The 20555-nt window shown below is 39.5% G+C and overlaps 1 protein-coding gene across 6 annotated transcripts in view; it reads right to left on the bottom strand.

Moving 5' to 3' along the window:
• LOC140629427 (ankyrin repeat domain-containing protein 26-like) overlaps positions 1–20555 on the bottom strand; it is a 171683-nt gene that overhangs the window by 59928 nt on the left and 91200 nt on the right. For all 6 annotated transcript variants that reach the window (XM_072818898.1, XM_072818893.1, XM_072818895.1 and 3 more), the window contains exons 22-25: positions 13327–14277; positions 7896–7966; positions 7257–7350; positions 3354–3466 (exon numbers count right to left, since the gene is read on the bottom strand). In XM_072818898.1, the coding sequence (XP_072674999.1) occupies positions 3354–3466; positions 7257–7350; positions 7896–7966; positions 13327–14277 (1229 nt within the window). The remainder of the gene's footprint in view (positions 1–3353; positions 3467–7256; positions 7351–7895; positions 7967–13326; positions 14278–20555) is intronic.

Below are 20555 nucleotides of genomic sequence, written 5' to 3'. Positions count from 1 at the left end.
TAAGAACACATTCTGAGCAACTATATGCCAACAAAGTAAGCAATCTGGAAGAAATGGATCCCTTCCTATCAAAACTGAAACAGGAAGACACAGGAAACCTGAACAGACCCATAACCAGCAAGGAAATGGGAGCAGTCATCAAATATCTGCCAACAACCAAGAGTCCAGGACCAGGAGGCTTCCCAGGAGAATTCTACCACACATTCCAGGAAGAATTAATCTATTCTTCGGAGCTGTTTATAAAAATTAGTAATGGAAGGGAAACCTTCCAGTGTTCTCTGTGAGGCCAACATTACTCTGATCGCAAAACCAGAGCAAGACCCCACCCAAAAGGAGAATTACACTCCAATATCCCTGATGAACACGGATGCCAAAATTCTCAACAAGACACTGGCTGGGAGGATTCAACAGTACATTAAAGGATGATTCACCATGTCCAAGTGGGTTTTATGCCTGGGCTGCAAGGGTGATTCAACATCTGCAGATGAATCAATGTGATACACTACAGAAATAAAAGAAAGGATAAGAACCATAGGATCCTCTCAAGAGATGCAGAAAAAGCAGTTGACAAAGTGCAGCACCCTTTCCGGATCAATACTCTTCACAGTGCAGGGAGGAGGGGAGCATATCTCAATATCATAAAAGCCATCTACAAAAAGCCCACACCCGATGCTATTCTTAATGGGGAAAAACTGAGAGCTTTGCCGCTAAGGTCAGGAACACAACAGGGAGGTCCACTCTCTGGACAACCAGTGTTGTTCGACATAGCCTCAGCATTTAGACAACAAAAAGAAATAAAAAGGCGTCTGAATCAGAAAAGAACTCAAACTCTCACTTTTCTCAGAGGACATGATATCCTATGTGGAAAACCCAAAAGACTCTACGCCAACATTGTTAGGACCCTTTCCTGAATTCAGCAAAGCAGCAGGATAGGAAATCCATGCACAGAAATCAGTTGCATTTCTATACACTAACAATGAGATGGAAGAAAGAGAAACTGAGGAGTCAATTCCATTTACCATTGCACTAAACACCATAAGATACCTTGGAATAAACCCACCCAAAGAGACAAGGATCTGTACTCTGAAGAAGACAGGACATTCTGGAAAGAAATTGAGAAATCATAAAGAACTGAAATCATTCCATGTTCATGGATTGGAAGAACAAATATTGTTAAAATGTCTATGCAAGCTCGAGCAATCTCTACATTCAATGCAATCTCTATCAAAATACTACCAACTTTTTTTTTAAGATTTTTTATTTATTTATTCATTAGACACACACAGAGAGAGAGAGAGAGAGAGAGAGAGAGAGAGAGAGGCAGAGACACAGGTAGAGGGAGAAGCAGGCTCCATGCAGGGAGCCCAACGTGGCACTCGATCCTGGGTCTCCAGGATCACACCCTGGATTGAAGGCAGAGCTATACCGCTGAGCCACCTGGGCTGCCCCCAACTTCTTTGCATACAGCTGGAGTAAATAATACTAAAATTTCTTTGGAACCTTAGAAGACCCCGAATAGCCAAAGGTATGTTGAAAAACGTAGCCAAAGCTGGTGGCATTAGAAGCCAGCCTTTAAGCTCCATTGCAAAGCTGTGATCAACAGGACAGTATGGTCCTGGCACAAAAGCGGACATGTCAATCAATGGCCCAGAAGAGTAAATCCAGAAGTGGACCCTCAACTCTATGGTCCACTCCTCTTCAACAATACTGGAAAGAAAATCCAATGGAGACAAAGCAGTCTCTTCAACAAATGGTGTGGGAAAATCAGACCACCACATGTAGAAGAATAAAACTAGACCATTTTCTTACACCATACACAAAAATAGAGTCAAAATGGATGAAACACCCAAATGTAAGATAGGAATCCATTAAAATCCTAGAGGAGAACACAGCCAGCAACCTCTGTGACCTTGGCTGCAGCAACTTCTTGCTAGACATGTCACCAGACGCCAAAATGACCTACTGAGACTTCATCAAGATAAAAAGCTTTTACGCAGCAAGGAAACAGTTGACAAAACCAAAAGACAACTGACAGAATGGCAGAAGGTGTTTGCAAATGCCTTATCAGATAAAAGGCTGGTATGCAAAGTCTATAAAGAGCTAATCAAAGTCAACACCCAAAGAAAGATAACCCAATGAAGAAATGGGAAGAAATGAAAGGACATGTCTCCAAAGAAGACATACATATGGCCAACAGACACATGAAAACATGCTCAACATCAGTTGGCACCAGAGAAATACAAATCAAAACCATGGTGAGTTTCCCCCTCACACCTTTCATAATGGCCAAAATTAGCAAGTCTGGAAATGACAGATGTTGGCAGGAATGCAGAGAAAGGGGGATCCTCTTACGATGTTGGTGGGAATGCAACCTGGTGCAGCCACTCTGGAAATCAGTACCAGAGGTTCCTCAAAGAGTTGAAAAAGGAGCTACCTATGTAAAACCCAGCAATTGCACTAGAAGGTATGAATCCCAAAGATCACTTTGGTCAGGATCCAAAGGGGCACCTGCACCCATATGTTTATACCAGTAAATATCCACAATAGCCAAACTAGGAGATCCGATGTTCTTTGAAAGAGGTATGTATAAAGAAGGTGTGATATAAATAAATAATCATATTTATTTATTTATTGGACAGAGAGAGAGAGAGAGAGGGAGGGAGAGAGAGAACAGAATATTACTCAGCCAATAAATAATGAAATCTTGGGACCCCTGGGTGGCTCAGTGGCTGAGAGTAGGCCTTTGGCTCCGGGCATAGGGGAAGGGAAGGAAAAGTAAAACAAGATGAAATCAGAAAGAGACACAAACCATAAGTCACTCAATACTAGAAAACAAACTGTGGGTTGCTGGAGGGGAAGGGATTGGGGGCGATGGGGTAACTGCCTGATGGGGATTAAGGAGGGCACGTGATGGCATGAGCACTGGGTGTTACATAAGACTGATGAATCACTGAACTCTACCTCTGAAACTAATATTACACTATAAGTTAATTAATTTGAATTCAAATAAATAATATAAAATAAAAAGAAATACAAGCAAATCCAAGATAACTTTTGATGTTGTTATATGACACAGTTAAGTTTTTAGAGATTAGGATATCTGCTCTAAGAAAAGAACACTATTAAAAGGAAAGATTACCTAAGAACAAAGATATCTTGCAGAAAAAATTCACGGTGGACAATGAAAAGCGCAGTTGACAATATATGTCAAAGGCATTGTTGTTATTATTTAAGGAATCACGGAAGAGTAAATGTAGTATTTTGGCAAGAATTTCTATTTAGGTTTTTATAAACTACAATTACAGATAAATTAGTTAATTAATGGTTAAAGTGATGTGAAATATTAGTCTTACCCAGTATTCTCTTTTTCCAATTCCTCATTTTTCTTCACTTCTTGATCCAACCTGAACTGCAAAGGCTGTTTTAACTCCATACATTTCTTTAGGTTTTCCTTTTCATCACCACACTTTGGAAACAATTTTTTAAGAACATTAGTTTCAAAAATCAAGAGACTCCTTCTTCTTTTATAAAATGCTATTTCTCATGAATCCATGAGTAATATGTGTTTAGACAGGTTTATAAAATACATATAAAATGTAGGTTATGAACCAAATGTCAATGAAAAGAAATCTCAAAAATAAGGATGTTTGTTAAAACAGCTTCAACTGAGTTTATATTTTCATCATTTTTGTTTCTAGAATTTAAATTGCCAAAATTTACTTGGGAAATACAGAGGTTTTTAATCCACATTAATGAAAAAATCTTTAAGGTGGCTATACTTACATCTGAGTTTCTAGAGATGTCCTAGAAGCAGTTTCACCAATGTCTTAAGATACTCTGGGTTTTGTGAGATCACAGCTTAAGATACAGTCTCTGAAAAATTCCCATACTGTCCCCATTATAATTTTGATGATCATCTGACTTTAGGATGAGATACTCTCCTTCTCTGCAAGCATTTCAAACATTTCTCTGCAAGATTTCAATGTCTTCTTTTCTATTGACCACTTTTCTCTCTAAATAAAATTCAAGGCTTCCCAATATTCTATAAAAACGTTTCCTTACTCTTGCAGCATTTTCGATCATCTTGCTTTTCCCCTTTCACTGGACTCGAACATTCTTTAATGTGTCATCTCAGCCACAGATTCATCTTTTCATCGCGTCTTTTACACTAAAATCTGACTTTCAATCCTGGAATTCCACTAAAAAGTTTTGACAATCATCAAGGATCTGTTTTTACAAGTCCTGATCCTGCTTTACTTCTCAGCAGCAGCTCAAAACAATGCCACATCTTCCCTCTGCTCTTCTAATCCCATTTCATTTCTAAATGACAGCAAACGCTGACATTCAGTCCTTGGACCCTTGCTATTCCTCTTTTTCACATCCTCTCAGAGTTCTCCAAATCCCAAGGCTTCAAAACCAGATGCTCTATTCTATACTTTCAGCCTTGACCCATTTACTGAGGTCATGTGTATGCTTCCATCTTCCTTCTAGTTCCTCATAGACAATATTTTCAACCACACATTCAATACCTGTTACCTGATGTGCATTACCTTTCTAGTTAACTAATCTGTTATTTTTATATATTTTTTTAATTTATGTATTTGAGAGAGAGAGAGCATGAATGGGGAGAGGAGCAGATACAGAGTGAGAAGCAGACTCCCTGCTGCAGAGGGAGCCTGATGTATACAGGACTCGATTCTGGGACCTTGAGGTGATGACCTGAGCCTAAGGTAGATGTTTAACCCACTGAGCCACACAGGCACCTCACACAGTTAATCTTGTACATTTTATCTTGACTCTTTTTGGGATTACTTTGAGTTATTTTTTAAAGATTTTATTTATTCATTTATTTATTCATGAGAGGTACGGAGGGAGAGGGCGGGGGGGCAGGGAGAGAGAGGCAGAGAGAGAGAGAGAGAGAGAGAGAGGCAAAGAGACAGGTAGAGAGAGAAGCAGGCTCCATGCAGGGAGCCCCATGGAGGACTCCATCCCAGGACTCCAGGATCATGCCCTGAGCTGAAGGCAGACGCTTAATGAGAGAGACACCCAGGCATCCCGAGTGTATTTTTTTTTAATTTTTTAAAATTTATTTATGATAGTCACACACACACACACACACACACACACACAGAGAGAGAGGCAGAGACACAGGCAGAGGGAGAAGCAGGCTCCATGCACCGGGAGCCCGACGTGGGATTCGATCCCGGGTCTCCAGGATCGCGCCCTGGGCCAAAGGCAGGTGCCAAACCGCTGTGCCACCCAGGGATCCCAGTGTATTATTTTTTAATCTGGGGGGGGGGCACCTTTACCCTCAGGATGCTGACCATTGTACTTTGTCTTGCTTTTCTTTTATAATGCAAAAGTTCAAAAAAAAATAATGCAAAAGTTCTTCCCAAGGGTTGGATTATGAACGGTTTGCCTTTGTTTCCTTTTGAATACTTTCCTATTCCATAGAGACGTGAACTTACGGAAGTCTTCTTCTAAGTTCTTTTCAGACACATACTTGACTATTTTCTTCAGAGGCTTAAGTCAGCTAGAGCTAACTCTTCTTCCCAATCCATATTTCTTCACCTCAAAATGGTGTCCATGAAATATCTTAACACAGATGTAGTCTCTGTCCTGGGGATTCATGAGGTGAGAACCTTCTAGAGAAATTAGGGCTATGAACTAAGTTGCTGGAAAGCTATTTAAGTTTTTATTTTATAGGGTAAGCTTAAAGTGGCTAATCATTTTATACCATAACCCTAATTCATTTCTATAGGAATATGCAGAATTATCTATGGATATTCTTACAAACTCTGTAATATGTGGTGGCTTCCTAATAGATTCCTGTGTGATATTGTAGGGGGACAACTCATGGCACTCTCAGTCAGAGATAAGAATCCTTGTCAAGTTAACTGCATGAAAAGTACAGTAAAGCAACTTGAGCAGTTTTATATGAAGTCAGGAAAAAAAGTTTTTTTCGATGTTTCTTTGGCCACAGAAAGGACCAGTCAACAGAATGTGCTAGTTCCCCTGATAGGTATGATTGTTTAATGAAATTTGCATGTACCTAACTTATGTCACTGAAAGAAACTAGTTGTAGGTCCATCTACCTCATAGTTCCAACTTAGAAGTCCCAAAGCAATCTTCTCATCTTAAATCATTGGTAGCCACTCCTACAAAGGACGGTATGAATGGCACGATAATCCTGTACTGCTTATAAATGGTTATATAGTTTTCACTACCTATCAATAAACTGGAGTCCTGGATTGCACATTAATCTTTTCTGAGATTGGACTGTTAAATCTCTGAAAGTATGATTAACTCAAGGTAATAGAAAAACATTCGTTTCTGAACTTGCAATGAATGCTAGGAGCACTAGGTTACTCTCTAAGGCCCTGACTGAGCAGTCATTTCTACTTTTTCACTGGCATCTCTTTTCCTTTACAAAATCCAACAAGGAGAAAACTACATCCCTTTGAGAAAAATGTTTGCATAATTACCTAGTAGTCATTCTGCTTTTTTCTAAGATTCTATTTATTTATTTATGAGACACACACAAACACACTCACACACACACACACACAGAGGCAGAGACACATGCAGAGGAGGAGCAGGCTCCATGCAGGGAGCCCCATGTGGGACTCAATCCGGGGACTACAGGATCATGCCCTGGGCCCAGGGCAGGCACCAAACCACTGAGCCACCCAGGGATCCCCCTCGTAGTCATTCTTAATGAAGGCAACACACTACCAATTTGTAATTACAAATCACCACAAATTATTAGTAAAGTAATTCATTCTCAAAATCTCAGTGAAGGGTTGAGATTACAAGAGAAAGTCAGCATTCAAGATCAAATTATTACTCAAAGTTTGGGGAATTTTAAACATATTGAAAAATATTAGCAGGGACTCAGACATTAGTATACCAATATTCATAGCAGCATTACCAACAATAGCTAAGAGGTAGAAAAACCCAAATGATCACTGACAGATAAACAAAATGTGATATATATATATATAAAATACTGTTTTGCTTAGGCTATCACAATCCTTTTTATTAAAATCTTACTACAAAAATGATTAATTTATGCATTCAGTCAACTTTATCTATAAAGAGAAATTATACCAAGAGTAGTTAAATAGCAACCATATGAATATAATAAATATTTTTATGAGTGAGAATTTTCATATTATCCAAAATGTTCTTATACACTACTACTAGAGATATAAAAATTCCTTCTCCTTAGGACAGAAATTAAGAGACTGACTTACCGAACTTGAACTTAACAGGTCTTTCTGAAGCTGTTCAATTTGGCCTGCTTGCTCCTTGACTGTAACTTTTAACTCGGCATTTTCAACTTCAAGCCTAAAATGCATATTTTAAAATATTTATTCTCAGACACAAATTTTAAACATACCACATAATTTCTAAACAAACATCTAAAGGTCTTACATAAATTCTTAGAAATTTAAAAAGTAGATTTGGCAATTGTGCCATTTTTCTGGTTGTGTTTTGGGGTTAATGTACAAAATTTAAAGATCGTAAGCAAAAAAGAAAAAAAAAGGATCGTAAGCAAAAATTATGCATTTCAAAATCCCACAAAGCTGATATTTTTACCCAGCTAAACAACGATGTATTTATCATAATGGATATATTTCTCATACTATACTACTTATCTGCTTTATAAATACTCAAGTTATTTTCTGTGCTGCTTTCACTTGTCCTGTTGCGGGACGCCTGGGTGGCTCAGTGGTTGAGAGCCTCCCTTTGGATCAGGGCACGATTCTGGAGTCCCAGAATTGAGTTCTGCATCAGGCTTCCTGTAGGGAGGCTGCTTCTCCCTCTACCTATGTCTCTGTCTCTCTCTGTGTCTCTCATGAATAAATAAAATCTTAAAATAAATTGCATACTTTTTTATGTCATCTCTGAACTTCTGAATGCACCTTACAACATTTGTTTGTAACTCCTTTGCTTCTTGTCGCTAAAAAAGAAAAGAAATACTTTTAACTACTGACAATCTAGTATAAAACCACCATCATCTGTTTTTGTAAATACAATGTCACTGGACACAGCCACATTTTCCTCTACATACTGATTTAAGGCTTCCCCAGAATTATACTGCTACAATAGAGACCTATGACTTGCAAAGCCCAAAATATTTACAATCCCCTGACAGAAAAGCTTTCTGAGCACTCTTCTAGTATTAAAAAACAACATTCTAACGTTTTTAAATTATATTTTATCAGGTACACATACAAATTTACGTATTGTTCAAAGGCAGAAAGACAGGAAATTACCTTATGGTAAACTTTTCTAGTTTTCTATTCCAAGCACCACATCAATTATAATTTTAAATATTCACATTTACAAATCACCATGGGCATTCCAGTGATTATACAAGTTAACATGCTGCTTTCAGGGACACTCAGATATTTCAAGTAACAGCTTCTGAGGCAGGATCTCTGTAGGAACCAGAATGCCTGGATTTGAATTCCCAGCTCCCCTGGGCATTTGCTGTTTGACCTTGAAAAATTACTTCAAATTCTGTGTCTCAGTTTCTTCATGTGTAAAATGAAGTTAATAATAGTATCTACCTCACTGTGATAGTCGGAAGTTTAAATTAGGGAATATACATAAACTACTTAGAAGAGTATGTGGCACATACCAAATTCTAAGTGTCTGCAATTAGCATTATTATTGTTGTTGTGTTTTACGTTCTAATGATATTTGATATTTTAGGCAGACGGCAGGCCAATGAAAGTGGTCTCTTACACAAGTTATATTGAAATCATTCTTCATACCACTGAAAGCGGTAGCAAATGGGGAGCATAAGGCCCAGGATATAGCCTCAGGACTTCAAAACACTTTCACTACAGGTGCCTCAGTGGCTCAGTCAGTTAGGCATCTGCTGTGGGCTCAGATCATGATTTTGGGGTCCTGGGATTGAGACCCCAACATCAGGGTTCCTGCTCAGCAGGGAGTCTGCTTCTTCCTTTCTCTCTGCCCCTCCCCCTGCTTGTGCACTCATGTTCTCTCTCTCTCTCTCTCCCTCTCCCTCTCTCTCTCTCTCTCTCAAGTAAAATATTAAAAAAAGGGACGCCTGGGTGTCTCAGCGGTTATGTATCACTTGAACTGGGACTTGGCTCAGGCTTGATCCTGGAGTCCTGGGATCAAGTCCCACATCAGGCTTCCTGCATGGAGCCTGCTTCTCTCTCTGCCCGTGTCTCTGCCTCTCTTTCTGTCTCTTATGAGTAAATAAACAAAAGTTAATTTTTTTTAAATCTTCAAGAAAAAACTTTCAAAAATTCCACTAGCCAATGGTACTTTCCTCCACTTATAATAATTTTAATTTACCTCCTCTCTATACTACTCAGTGAACAATGCTCATGGACTACAGTGCAAACAGTAACTCCTACACTGAGTGATACATAACTTACATGACCATCAGAGGCAAGGTAAAGCCACTGACGTGGAAATAATGGACTCTTGCTAAACCAATGTTCCCAAATCATTTTATGTTCATATTGTTCATCTTAGCAACTGTTTATGTTAGAGGGCTTTAGCAAGTACTCTGATGAGTAGAGATTAAGGCTCCGTGGTGTGGCATATCAGAAAAGCTGCCCTCAGGGGCACCCGCTGGCTCAGTTAAAAGAACATCCAACGGTTAACCTTCAGTTCCTGTTCAAGCCCCACAATAGATGTAATGATTATATAAAATAAATAAACTTAAAAAAAAACCTGTCCTCAGAGCTTTATAGTTGGTAAAGTGCTGGAACTCTGTAAATCTCAGTTCTGGTTGCATAATGAAGGCAGGCATATTTAGACTGTTTTGCCATAATCAGAAAAAAACAGCATCTGATTGAATACTTTGTCCGATCGGATTAAATGCTTTCAGTTTTACACTTAACTGCTTAAAATACATTTAGAATACAGCTTTGTTATGTCAATGTGTTTCAATCAGAAATTACTGCTATGGTATAAAGTACTTAATTTTATCCTAAAAACTGTTAAGATATTCTCAAATTTAGGCAAGGACAGGTACCATACACATAAAATATTTTCCCTCTTAGATACATTTGTACATAAGAAGACAGAATTATCGCTCATGAAAAAAAATAAAAACAATGTAAAATAAAGGACTAAACTGGTCTGCACAGACTAGATAATACATGTAAAATAAAGGACTAAACTGGTCTGCACAGACTAGATAATACGGGTGAAGAAAGTAAGTTCAGGGGGAGTTACAATAATCAGAGAAAGCCTCATGGAGAATGAGAGACAATGAGCCAGGACTCAATAGTGTAGGATTAGGCAAGAGGAAGGGAAACTAAAAAGACAGAAAGGGTAGAATGAGTAAATAAAAAAGGGTGAGAGATGGTAAAATCACCCCAATTAACTTAAAGGATAAAATCTGATGGCAGAGAAATACAGATGTCCACACAACTAAACCAATGTTCACAGCAGCATTATTAATGGCCACAAAGTGGAAATAACCCAAAGGTGCATTAAATGATGAATGAACAAGGGCGTTAGCCCACAATGGAGGACTGTCTGACCAGAAAAAGAAATGAAGCACTGACAGATGCTAGAACACAGGCGAACCCTGAAAACAGGAAGTGAAAGAAGCGAGTCGCAAAGGACCACACATGGTGTGACTCCCTTTATAGGAAACATTCACAATAGGCAACTCTATGGAGACAAGAAGTAGACTTCTGGTTGCCCGAGGTCAAGGGCAACAGCTAAGGGTTTTTTTTCAGGGTGACGAAAATGTTCTGATGGCAGTGATAGTTGCAAAACCCTATAAATATACTCAGCGACAACAACACATGTTAAATGGGTCAACTGTATGGTAGGTGTATTTATAGCTCAATAAAGCTTTTAAAAAGAGTCAATGGCAGGACCTAGATAATTTTCTTAATTCTCTCTTTTGGCTTTATATACATCATCTGAATATTTCCATGCATTTTAATATATAAATATTAAAAATATAAATATTTTATAATATTTATAAATAAATATATTAAAAATAAATATATAAAAGGAAAAGAAAATGAAGGAAATGCCTCAGTTCCACTAGTCGTAACCTTTCTTTACAAGTTTTCCTGAAATCAGTACAGAGTCTATATCCATCAATAAAAGTGAAGATGAGAAGTAAGACGATTTTCTGAAACATTCTGTTAAACCTTATCTTCTGATTTCATCTAGCTCGCCTCATCATGGTAATAGAGATCTCAGTAGAAAACATTGTTTTTAGGGCACCTGGGTGGCTCAGTTGGTTTAGGCGTCCAACTCATGATTTCAGCTCAGGTCATGATCTCATTGGTGGTGGGTTTAAGCTGGCATGGGGCTCTGTACTCAGCAGGGAATCTCCTGGAGATTCTTTCTCTCTCCCTGTGCCCCTCCCCCTACTCATGAGTGTGCATGGACATGCATTCTTTCTCTCTCTCTCAAATAAATAAATAAATAAATCGTTAAAAAAAATCGTATAGCAGGAGAAAAAAGTCCCTCAATTTCTGTGAATGGGTAAATGCTATAAGGAAAAACATAGAACACAGAGAGAGCAGAATGAAAAGTCAGAATTTAATAAATAAGTGCATGGTGAAGACACTAAAATTATGCTAAATTGAAATGAAAATACAAAAGAAAGTGGTCCATGGAAATTAGCATCCTAAAACATTTATATTATTTAACCAGCTACAGAGGAACTGTTGACATGTTATATGTAATACATATGTGACTTTCGATTTGATCCAATGTTTTTAAATCCTGTACCTCATCTTCTAAATTAATACGATAATGTGATAACTCCGGTGAAGCCTGTGACATACATTGCTTTTTTAGGGCATCAGCCAGTTCTTGTTGAAGTTCTCTCATAACTACCTAATAAGACCTTCTGTTACTGATTTTAGAAATCATCCTATTATTATGTTAATAATATAATTCTAACGTATGTACTTTATCACCACATACATCAACTCACCTTTTATTCCTAGAATGTACACACTGCTAAGTGAATTCAGTTAAAGACACAAAAAGTGTTATCCCTCCTGCCTAGTCAGTATTATGTTACACAGATAATTATTTCAGCCCCACTCTCCATTCCTTGTTGATGAATTTGCAAAGCTTCCCAGCCTGCTGAAGTCTCAAAAAGAAATGGGTATTGTATAGGTGAGACTAGCAGTGGTAAATTCTACATTAATCAAATATTTTCTCTCTTTTTTATTAGAGGCTAAAATTAACTTCTAAGTTCTTCACATACTCAATCCTCTGCTCAAATCCTTCCAATAGGTTACTATCTCAGAACAAATGTGAAGTCATACTAATGGCCCTCAAGCCCCCTACATAACCTGGCTTCTGCCTCCCTCCTGGCCTCAGCTCCTAGAGATCCCTCCCCTGTTCATGCTCACTCCACTCCTGCTATACAAGAATCCTGCCATCCCTCCCTCAGTAGCCTGAAAATGGAGATCCAGTGCCAAATTAATAAATCACAAAGATACAATTCTATTGGAAAATTTTAAGCCCAAATGGTAGTTACCAATGGAGTTTTGAAATGAGCAAATTATTTGAAAAATGCTTAAATTATAAACCGTGGTGGGAAGATGAAATCAAATACAGCTTTGCTAAGTCACCAGTTATCCCAAATTATGATTTAGTGAAAAGCAGATGCCTTCAAAGAGTGAAAAGGTCACAAGAATAAATGATTTGAGACTAAACATTTAAATTTACATAAATAAAAATAAAAGTATGCTAACTGAAAATGCTTAAAAAGCTATCAAAAAAAAGTACTGAGATACAGCACCTACACTTCAGTTCATGTGACAAATCTGGAGTTAGTTGTCAAGGTAATCCACTTATTTGAACCTCAAGGTCAAAACACTCAGGTATGAGCATTTCCACTTATCTGTTCATCATGGTATTAAAACGTGGTGACAAGAATTAAAACTATTTTAGTAGTACTAACAATAAATTATTAATATCAGACTCCTTTCTTTAACAATGTATAACTTAACCTCTTGAAGTTTCTCATAGATGACGTGCATTTTTATTCAAATTAAAGCACCTTTCAGGTCTAATTTTTATTTGCTGGATACAAGTTATGAAGATTCAAAACTGACCCATAATCATTCAGGTCGTGATCTCGGGGTCATGAAGTGGAGCTCTGCACTGGGCATAGAGCCCACTTTGGATTCTCTCTCCCTCTCCATCTGCCCCACTCCCATTTAGGTGCAGGTGCACTATTTCTCTCCAAAAAAAAAAATAGTACTAATAAGCCATAACCAAACATTACTTTGAACTTTCTAATAGGAAGCTTGAAAAATATTTGTCTTTCTGAATACTTACTTCTCTTTCTTCTTTCTCATCTTCATATCTAAATGCTCTTTCCATTATCTGTTTACATTTATTGATTAACTCCTTATTTCTTTCTCGCAGTTGAAGAGCTCGTTTTTCACCTGCAACTCGAACCATTCTTACAATAACCTGAACCTGGTCTTTGAGATAAATTATAGTCTTTTCTTTACATTCCACTCTGCTGTAGGCATCATCTAGTTGCTCTCGGAGCAACATATTTTCACTTTGTAGTTGAGATAATTTCTCTTCTAAGGATTCATGCTTTCCCATGTATTCATTCACTTTACCTTGTTCGTTTTGAGATTTCTGCTCAATTTCCTTCTTCTGACCCTGTGTTTGTTTTGGGTTTCTTTGTAAATGTTCTAAAGCCAACGTCTTTTCTCTGAGAGCATCTCTTGTATACTGCAGCTCAATTTCTAGGGCATTAAGTTTACTTTCGACTTCAGAAAGTTGCTGAGAAAGCACCTCATTGTTATCTTTTAGGTTAGACATCTCAAAGTTCATTTTGTCCTGTAAATGACACCACTCATCTTTTGCTCTCTGGAAAGCAAGTTCTAGGTCTCTTTTTGATGCCTGACTTTGATCACGATCCTGTATAGCTGTAGCGACTCTAGCTCGGTATGATTGAAGTTTTGCTTCCAGTCTTTCTCTGTTTAGCTTTTCATCCTGCAATTTAGAGTTCAGCATGGTATTCTCAGTTGTCACAACATTCAGCTGCCCACTAGATTGGAATACTGTATTTGTTAATGTTACCTCATTCAGTTTTATGGCGTTTTGAAGACTGTCATTCTTTTCTTTTTCAGTTTCAGTGTCTTCACAATACCTCTTTTCCTGCTTCTGATTCCTTATTGTGTCTATTTCCAGTCTTAGCATGGCAAGTTCATCTTGCAACATGCGGTTTTCATGTAACAGACCTTTTTCTTTTTCATGAGGAGGAGAAACCTAAGTAAAACAAGAGTCTTTTAGCTGGAACTCAATAAAATGACATTATCATGATTTTCTCTGAAATCAAAGAATATCCTATGTTTATACAAGGAATGGGTTGCAGTTAAGTGGATATCCAACTGGAAAAACACAAAGTTGGATCCAAGCTCAAACTTTTATACAAGCATAAATTCCCCAAAGTTCAAAAGTTTAATTGAAAGCAATGAATGCATGAAAGGAAAAAGAAATCATGACAAAATCCTAAGAATCTCAGAATTGGAAAGGTCTTTCTCTGGTTTACAACAAACTCAGAAGGCTTGAAAGAAAAAAACTAATACATCTGACTACACTAAAATTGAGTTTATAGTCTCATGTCTAACACAGTCCACAGGAAAACCCTTAGCTCTGCATATATTTGGACAGATTCAATTTCCTAACCTCACTTTGTCCTGAGAATATTCCATACGTATTCGACTTTTCTAACATTTCTATACTCAGTTATAAGAATTTTATCTACTGATAACTAATAAATCTAGGCATTGTACTACAAACATGTCTGCACACATTAATTATCTCTTTTAGTTATCACAATTCCAGAATGGAGAGGTTAAAAATACTAAGTGAGCTGCAGGACATTCCCCAGGTCTTTGTACCCACTACCACTATTCTGGCACCAAACTGCAGCTACTTCTCTAGTGTGAATCTTAAATACAAAAGAAGCCTTGTATTTCAGGAGTGGCTGGGTGGCTCAGTCAGTTAAGCCTCTGCCTTCGGCTGAGGTCATGGTCCCCGGATCCTGAGAGCAAGTCCCGTGTCAGGCTCCCTGCTCCACAGAAAGCCTGCTTTTCTCTCTCCCTCTGCCTCCACTCCCCCTGCTTGTGCTCTGTCAAATGAATCCATAAAGTCTTTTAAAAAGAAAATAAAAAGCCTTATATTTCAAAATACCAATACTAACTAAGGTAAAATTTATGTAGCTCCTAGAAAAATCATGAGATTATTTGTGGCTGCAACTAATTTTATTTCCTCTTCAGATGTTTAAAATGGCAATAAATGCAGAAGAGGGGAAAATATACTGAGCTATTTTACTAGGAACAAAAGACTTATCAATAAATTATCAGTAAGTATATATTACAGCATATGATTATTTCAAAAGCTCCTTGTAGGGATCCCTGGGTGGCGCAGCGGTTTGGCGCCTGCCTTTGGCCCAGGGCGCGATCCTCGAGACCCGGGATCGAAGCCCACATCGGGCTCCTGGTGCATGGAGCCTGCTTCTCCCTCTGCCTATGTCTCTGCCTCTCTCTCTCTGTGACTATCATAAATAAATTAAAAAATTTTAAAAAAAAGCTCCTTGTAATGAAATCAGATACTACTTGGAGCAAATTGTTACTCATCTCAAAAGTAGGAGACTAACATCTGAAGTAAGGTCTTAAAACGGGCTACACTTTTCCTCCTGTTCATCAGTGGAAGTGTGAAACTAACCCCTCTATGAATATAGAGGTGGTGAAGGAATTGCCAAAAACTAAAACATATGTTGTTAGTAGCAAGAGTTTTGTGCTTATGGAAAGCTCATAAATTCCATACTATTTTCCAAAATAATAAAAACTTCTACTTCAGATAAGGGCATTATGAATGTCACTATTTGACACCTGCAGACAAATGCATTTAAATTAATGAATGGACTACAAACTTCACTCCTCCCTATATAGACCCGTATGTGTATGTATGTACGTATGTATATATGTATATACATACACACACACTCACCCACAAATATATATGTATTCTTTTAAAATCCTCTGTACTTACCATAATGTACAGGGTTGGTTTTTTAGAAATATACACATGCATGGAGAAAAATAATAATTCCAAAAAATAAAATATACATACGTACAAATACATACACACGTACTTCAAAATAACTAAAGAAAATACCTCAGAATTCATTTTAGTATGAGACATTTCTGACTCATTTCGTTTGCAAAGGTGATTGTTTAGAATCCCATCTTGGGTGGGGCGGGGGCAAGGTGAGGGAGGAGTAGGGATCCTCAAGCACCTGGCCCCACCAACTTACCTTGATAACTTTCAAATCATCCTGAACACCTACGAATTCGACCTGAGATTGATTGATGATTGATTTTTATTTACTTTTTTACTGGAGCTCGATTTGCCAACATATAGTATAACACCCAGTGCTCATCCCGTCAAGTGCCCCCCCCTCCCCTGGCAAGTGCCCGACCTGAGATTTTTTTTTTAAAGATTTATTTATTTATTTATGATAGAGAGAGAAAGAGAGAGAGAGAGGCAGAGACACAGGAGGAGGGAGAAGCAGGCTCCATGCTGGGAGCCCCACGTGGGACTCGATCCCGGGACTCAGCCCTGGTCAGCCCTGGGTCAAAGGCAGGCGCCAAACCGCTGAGCCACCCAGGGATCCCCCCGAACTGAGATTTAAAGAGAGAACAGTCAGAACGCTACAGAGAGAAGGGTTTTCGCTCCTAACAAGGTAGGGAGGCGGAAAAAAATAAAAAAGAATCAAGTGGGGAGGGGCACCGGAGGAGCCGGGCTGAGGCCTGCAGCGGGGAAAGCCTCCCAGGCGGGTAAGCGCAGCCCTGGAGAAGCAGACAAGTGGGAGCTTTAAAATCCGCCCCGGATTCCTCCGGGATGGAAAGGCGCTCAGCTGGAAACTCCGCCAGGACGTGGGGGGTGGGGACCTCCAGTCTCCGGGATCACTGACAGAGGAAGTGCGCAGGGTCGAGCGCCCCCCACACCGGCCCAGCTCCGTAAAGGGCTGGAGCGCGCTGCGCGGGGCCTCGGGGAGAAGCCGGTGTGTCGGGAGGGGCTCCGGGAGCCAGACTCCAGCAGCGCAGGCCCCGGACCCCAGGGGACACAGCCGGGATCCTGCTCTCCCCGGGACAGGCCGAGGCGGGGAGGGCCCAGGACAGCGAGGACACTCCTGCCCCTCCTGCCCCGGGAGCATCCAGGCCCCTGTGGACTGGGAGATGGGGGGAGTCACTGCAGGGGGCGCCCTCCAGGGCCAGGGAGACCTGGCCGCTGCCGGTGTGGTTGTCCCTCCTGGTGTCACCCGGTGCCTGGGAGAGGCGTGGCCGCCAGGGGACACGGGCCTCACGGGAGGTCAGGTCGGCTCCCCGTGACCCTGCACCCAGCAGGGGGCGGGGCAGCTCCCCAAGGTACACACACCTGAGAATCGGCACAGCCCGCCCCTCCCCCAGAAGACCAGCTGGAAGGACAGGGGAAGAGCAAGTTCCCCACCCAGCAGCGCTGGAAAGCTCCAGGGGAAGTCGAGGGATCTACAGTATATAGAACTAGAGGGTACCCCTCTTCCCCGCCCCCCCACCCATGTTCCAGTACAACTCATTTTTATATCAGACTGTAAGTTTCCAATTTTCTTTCTCTTTTCCCACCTTAACTACAATATTTTGCCACCTCTTCATTTTCAGGTTTCTTCCTTTTTGACTCATATTTTTACAATTACACGTCTTAGATAGATTTTCCACTTCTAGATTCCCTTCAACATACTCAACTTAATTTTGGGAGCTAGACGAGATATGTTTTGTGTGTGTGTGCTTTTTTTGTTTTCTCTACCTCATTTTGTTCTACAATGGCACAATACCTTCTAAAACAGGACGAGCATGCACCCAGAACCAAGTGGTATACCGTGCTGGTTCATTCTGTGAGACTATATTCTCTCTTCGTTCCCATTCTGCCCCCCTTTTTATCTCATTTATGTTTTGGGGAACAATGTTGGGTCTCTCTACAAGTATTTCTGGTTTATAGAAATTTGGGACTCAGTATCTTCTAACATACAGAACTTAATACACCCAGGACCAAGAGGATCACCCCCTAGGACCCCTCAGGTAGACTACATTCTCCCTCCACTACAACTTCATCACCACCACCATGTCCCAGTCCCCCCCAACATTTTATTTTTCTACTTCTTTTTTTCTTTTTCCCCTCTTTACCTTTGCTTTTTTTTCTCTTTTTTTCTTCCTTGGCATTCTTGGCCTTTTATTTTCTACTACTTTGTTTTAAAATTTGTTTTTCACTTTAGTGGTCATTTTGTGTTATTTTGTTCTTCTCTTCGTTTTCAATTTCATGTCATGGAACAGTCAGAATCATCGAAGGATAAGAAACCTTGGGTGGCTCAGTGGTTTAGTGCCTGCCTTCAGCTCAAGGCATGATCCTGGAGTCCCAGGATCAAGTGCCACATCAGGCTCCCTGCATGGAGCCTGCTTCTCCCTCTGCTTGTGTCTCTGCCCCTCTCTCGGTGTCTCTCATGAATACATAAATGAAATGTTTAAAAACAATCATCTAAGGTGAAATTGACTTAGATTGTGGTTGATATTCTTGACTCAGCCCGTTCATACAGCCACTCTGCAGTGAGCAAAATGACTAGAAGGAAGCTCTCACCACAAAAGAATCAGAAACAGTACTCTCTTCCACAGACTTATAGAATTTGAATTACAATTTGATGTCAGAAAGCCAATTCAAAAGCACAATTATAAAGCTAGTGGTGGCTCTGTAAAAAAGCAGAGAGTATTAAAGAAACTTCATGACTGCAGAATTTTGATCTACTTAGTCCAAAATTAAAAATTAATTAAATGAGATGCAATCCAAACTGAAGGTCCTAACAATGAGGGTTAATGAGTTAGAGGAAAGAGTGAGTGCCACAGAAGACAAGTTGATGGCAAAGAGGAAAGCTTAAGAGAAAACAGAAAAACAATTAAAAGACCATGAGGAAAGGTTAAGGGAAATAATCGAGAGCCTCAGAAGGAAAAAATATACGCATAATTGGGGTTCCACAGGAGGGCCAGAGGGCCAGAAAGGATATTTGAACAAATCATACCTGTGAACTTCCCTAATTTGGGGGAGGGAAAAAGGCATTCAGGTCCAGGAGACAGAGAGGTCCCCCACCAAGGGGAAGGGAAAAAAAGCAGAACTCGACATTTAATGGTGAAACAAGCAAATTCCAAAGAAAAAGAAAGTCCTTAAAACAGCAAGAAACAAGAGATTTCTAACTTATATGGGGAGAAATATTAGATTAACAGCAGACCTCTCCACAGAGATCTGGCAGGCCAGAAACAGCTGGCAGGAAATATTCAGGGTTCTACATGACAAGAACATGCAGCCAAGAATACTCTATCCAGTGAGCCTTTGGTTCAGAATAGGATAAAGAGCTTCTAAGATAGGCAGAAGCTGAAAGAATATGTGACCACCAAACCAGCTCTGCAAGTAATATTAATGGGGACCCTGTAAAAGAAAGAGGAAGCCCAAAGAAATAATCCACAAAAGCAGGGACTGAATAGACATTACAATGACAGTAAATTAACATCTTTCAATAGGTACTCTGAATGTGAATGGGCTAAATGATCCCATCAAAAAACGCAGGGTTTCAGACTGGATAAAAAAATCAAGACCCATCTATTTGCTGTCTACAAGAGACTCATTTTAGATATAAGGACACCTACAGCATGAAAATAAAAGGTTGGAGAACCATTTACCATTCACATGGTCTTCAAAAGAAAGCAGGGGTAGCCATCCTTATATCAGATAAATTAAAGTTTATCCCAAAGACTGCAGTTAAGAGATGAAGAGGGACACTATATCATACTTGAAGGGTCTATCCAACAAGAAGATCTAACAATCATGAATATTTATGCTTCTAATGTGGGAGCTTCCAAGTCTATCAATGAATTAATAACCAAAGTAGGGGCATACTTAGATAATAATACACTAGTAGTAGGAGACTTAAACACGGCACGTTCTGCAAATGACAGATCTTCTAAGCACAACATCTCCAAAGAAACAAGAGCTTTAAATGATACACTACACCACATGGATTTCACAGATATTTACAGAACTTTACATCCAAAAGCAACTGAATACATAGTCTTCTCATGGAACTTTCTCAGAATAGGCCACCCGATACCAAAACATTGGGACTGTCCCCTGCATATTTTCAGACCACAATGCTTTGAAACTAGAACTCAATCACAAGAAGAAATCTGGAAGAAACGCAAACACAGGGAGGAGAAAGACCATCCTGCTGAAAGATGAATGGGTCAACCAGAAAATTAGAGAAGAAATAAAAAGATTCATGGAAACTAATGAAAATGAAGATACAACCATTCAAAATCCTTGGGATACAGCCAAAGCAATCCTAAGCGGGAAATGCATTGCAATACAAGCATCCCTCAAAAGATTGGAAAAAAACTTCAAAGACACAAGCTAACCTTGCACCTAAAGGAATTGGAGAAAGAACAGTAAATAAAACCTACACC

The sequence above is a fragment of the Canis lupus genome (genome assembly GCF_048164855.1).
Source record: "Canis lupus baileyi chromosome 5 unlocalized genomic scaffold, mCanLup2.hap1 SUPER_5_unloc_4, whole genome shotgun sequence".
Classification (NCBI taxonomy): Eukaryota; Metazoa; Chordata; class Mammalia; order Carnivora; family Canidae; genus Canis; species Canis lupus.
Note: the sequence above shows the minus strand (reverse complement) of the source record. Positions and strands in the feature narration are given on the sequence as shown.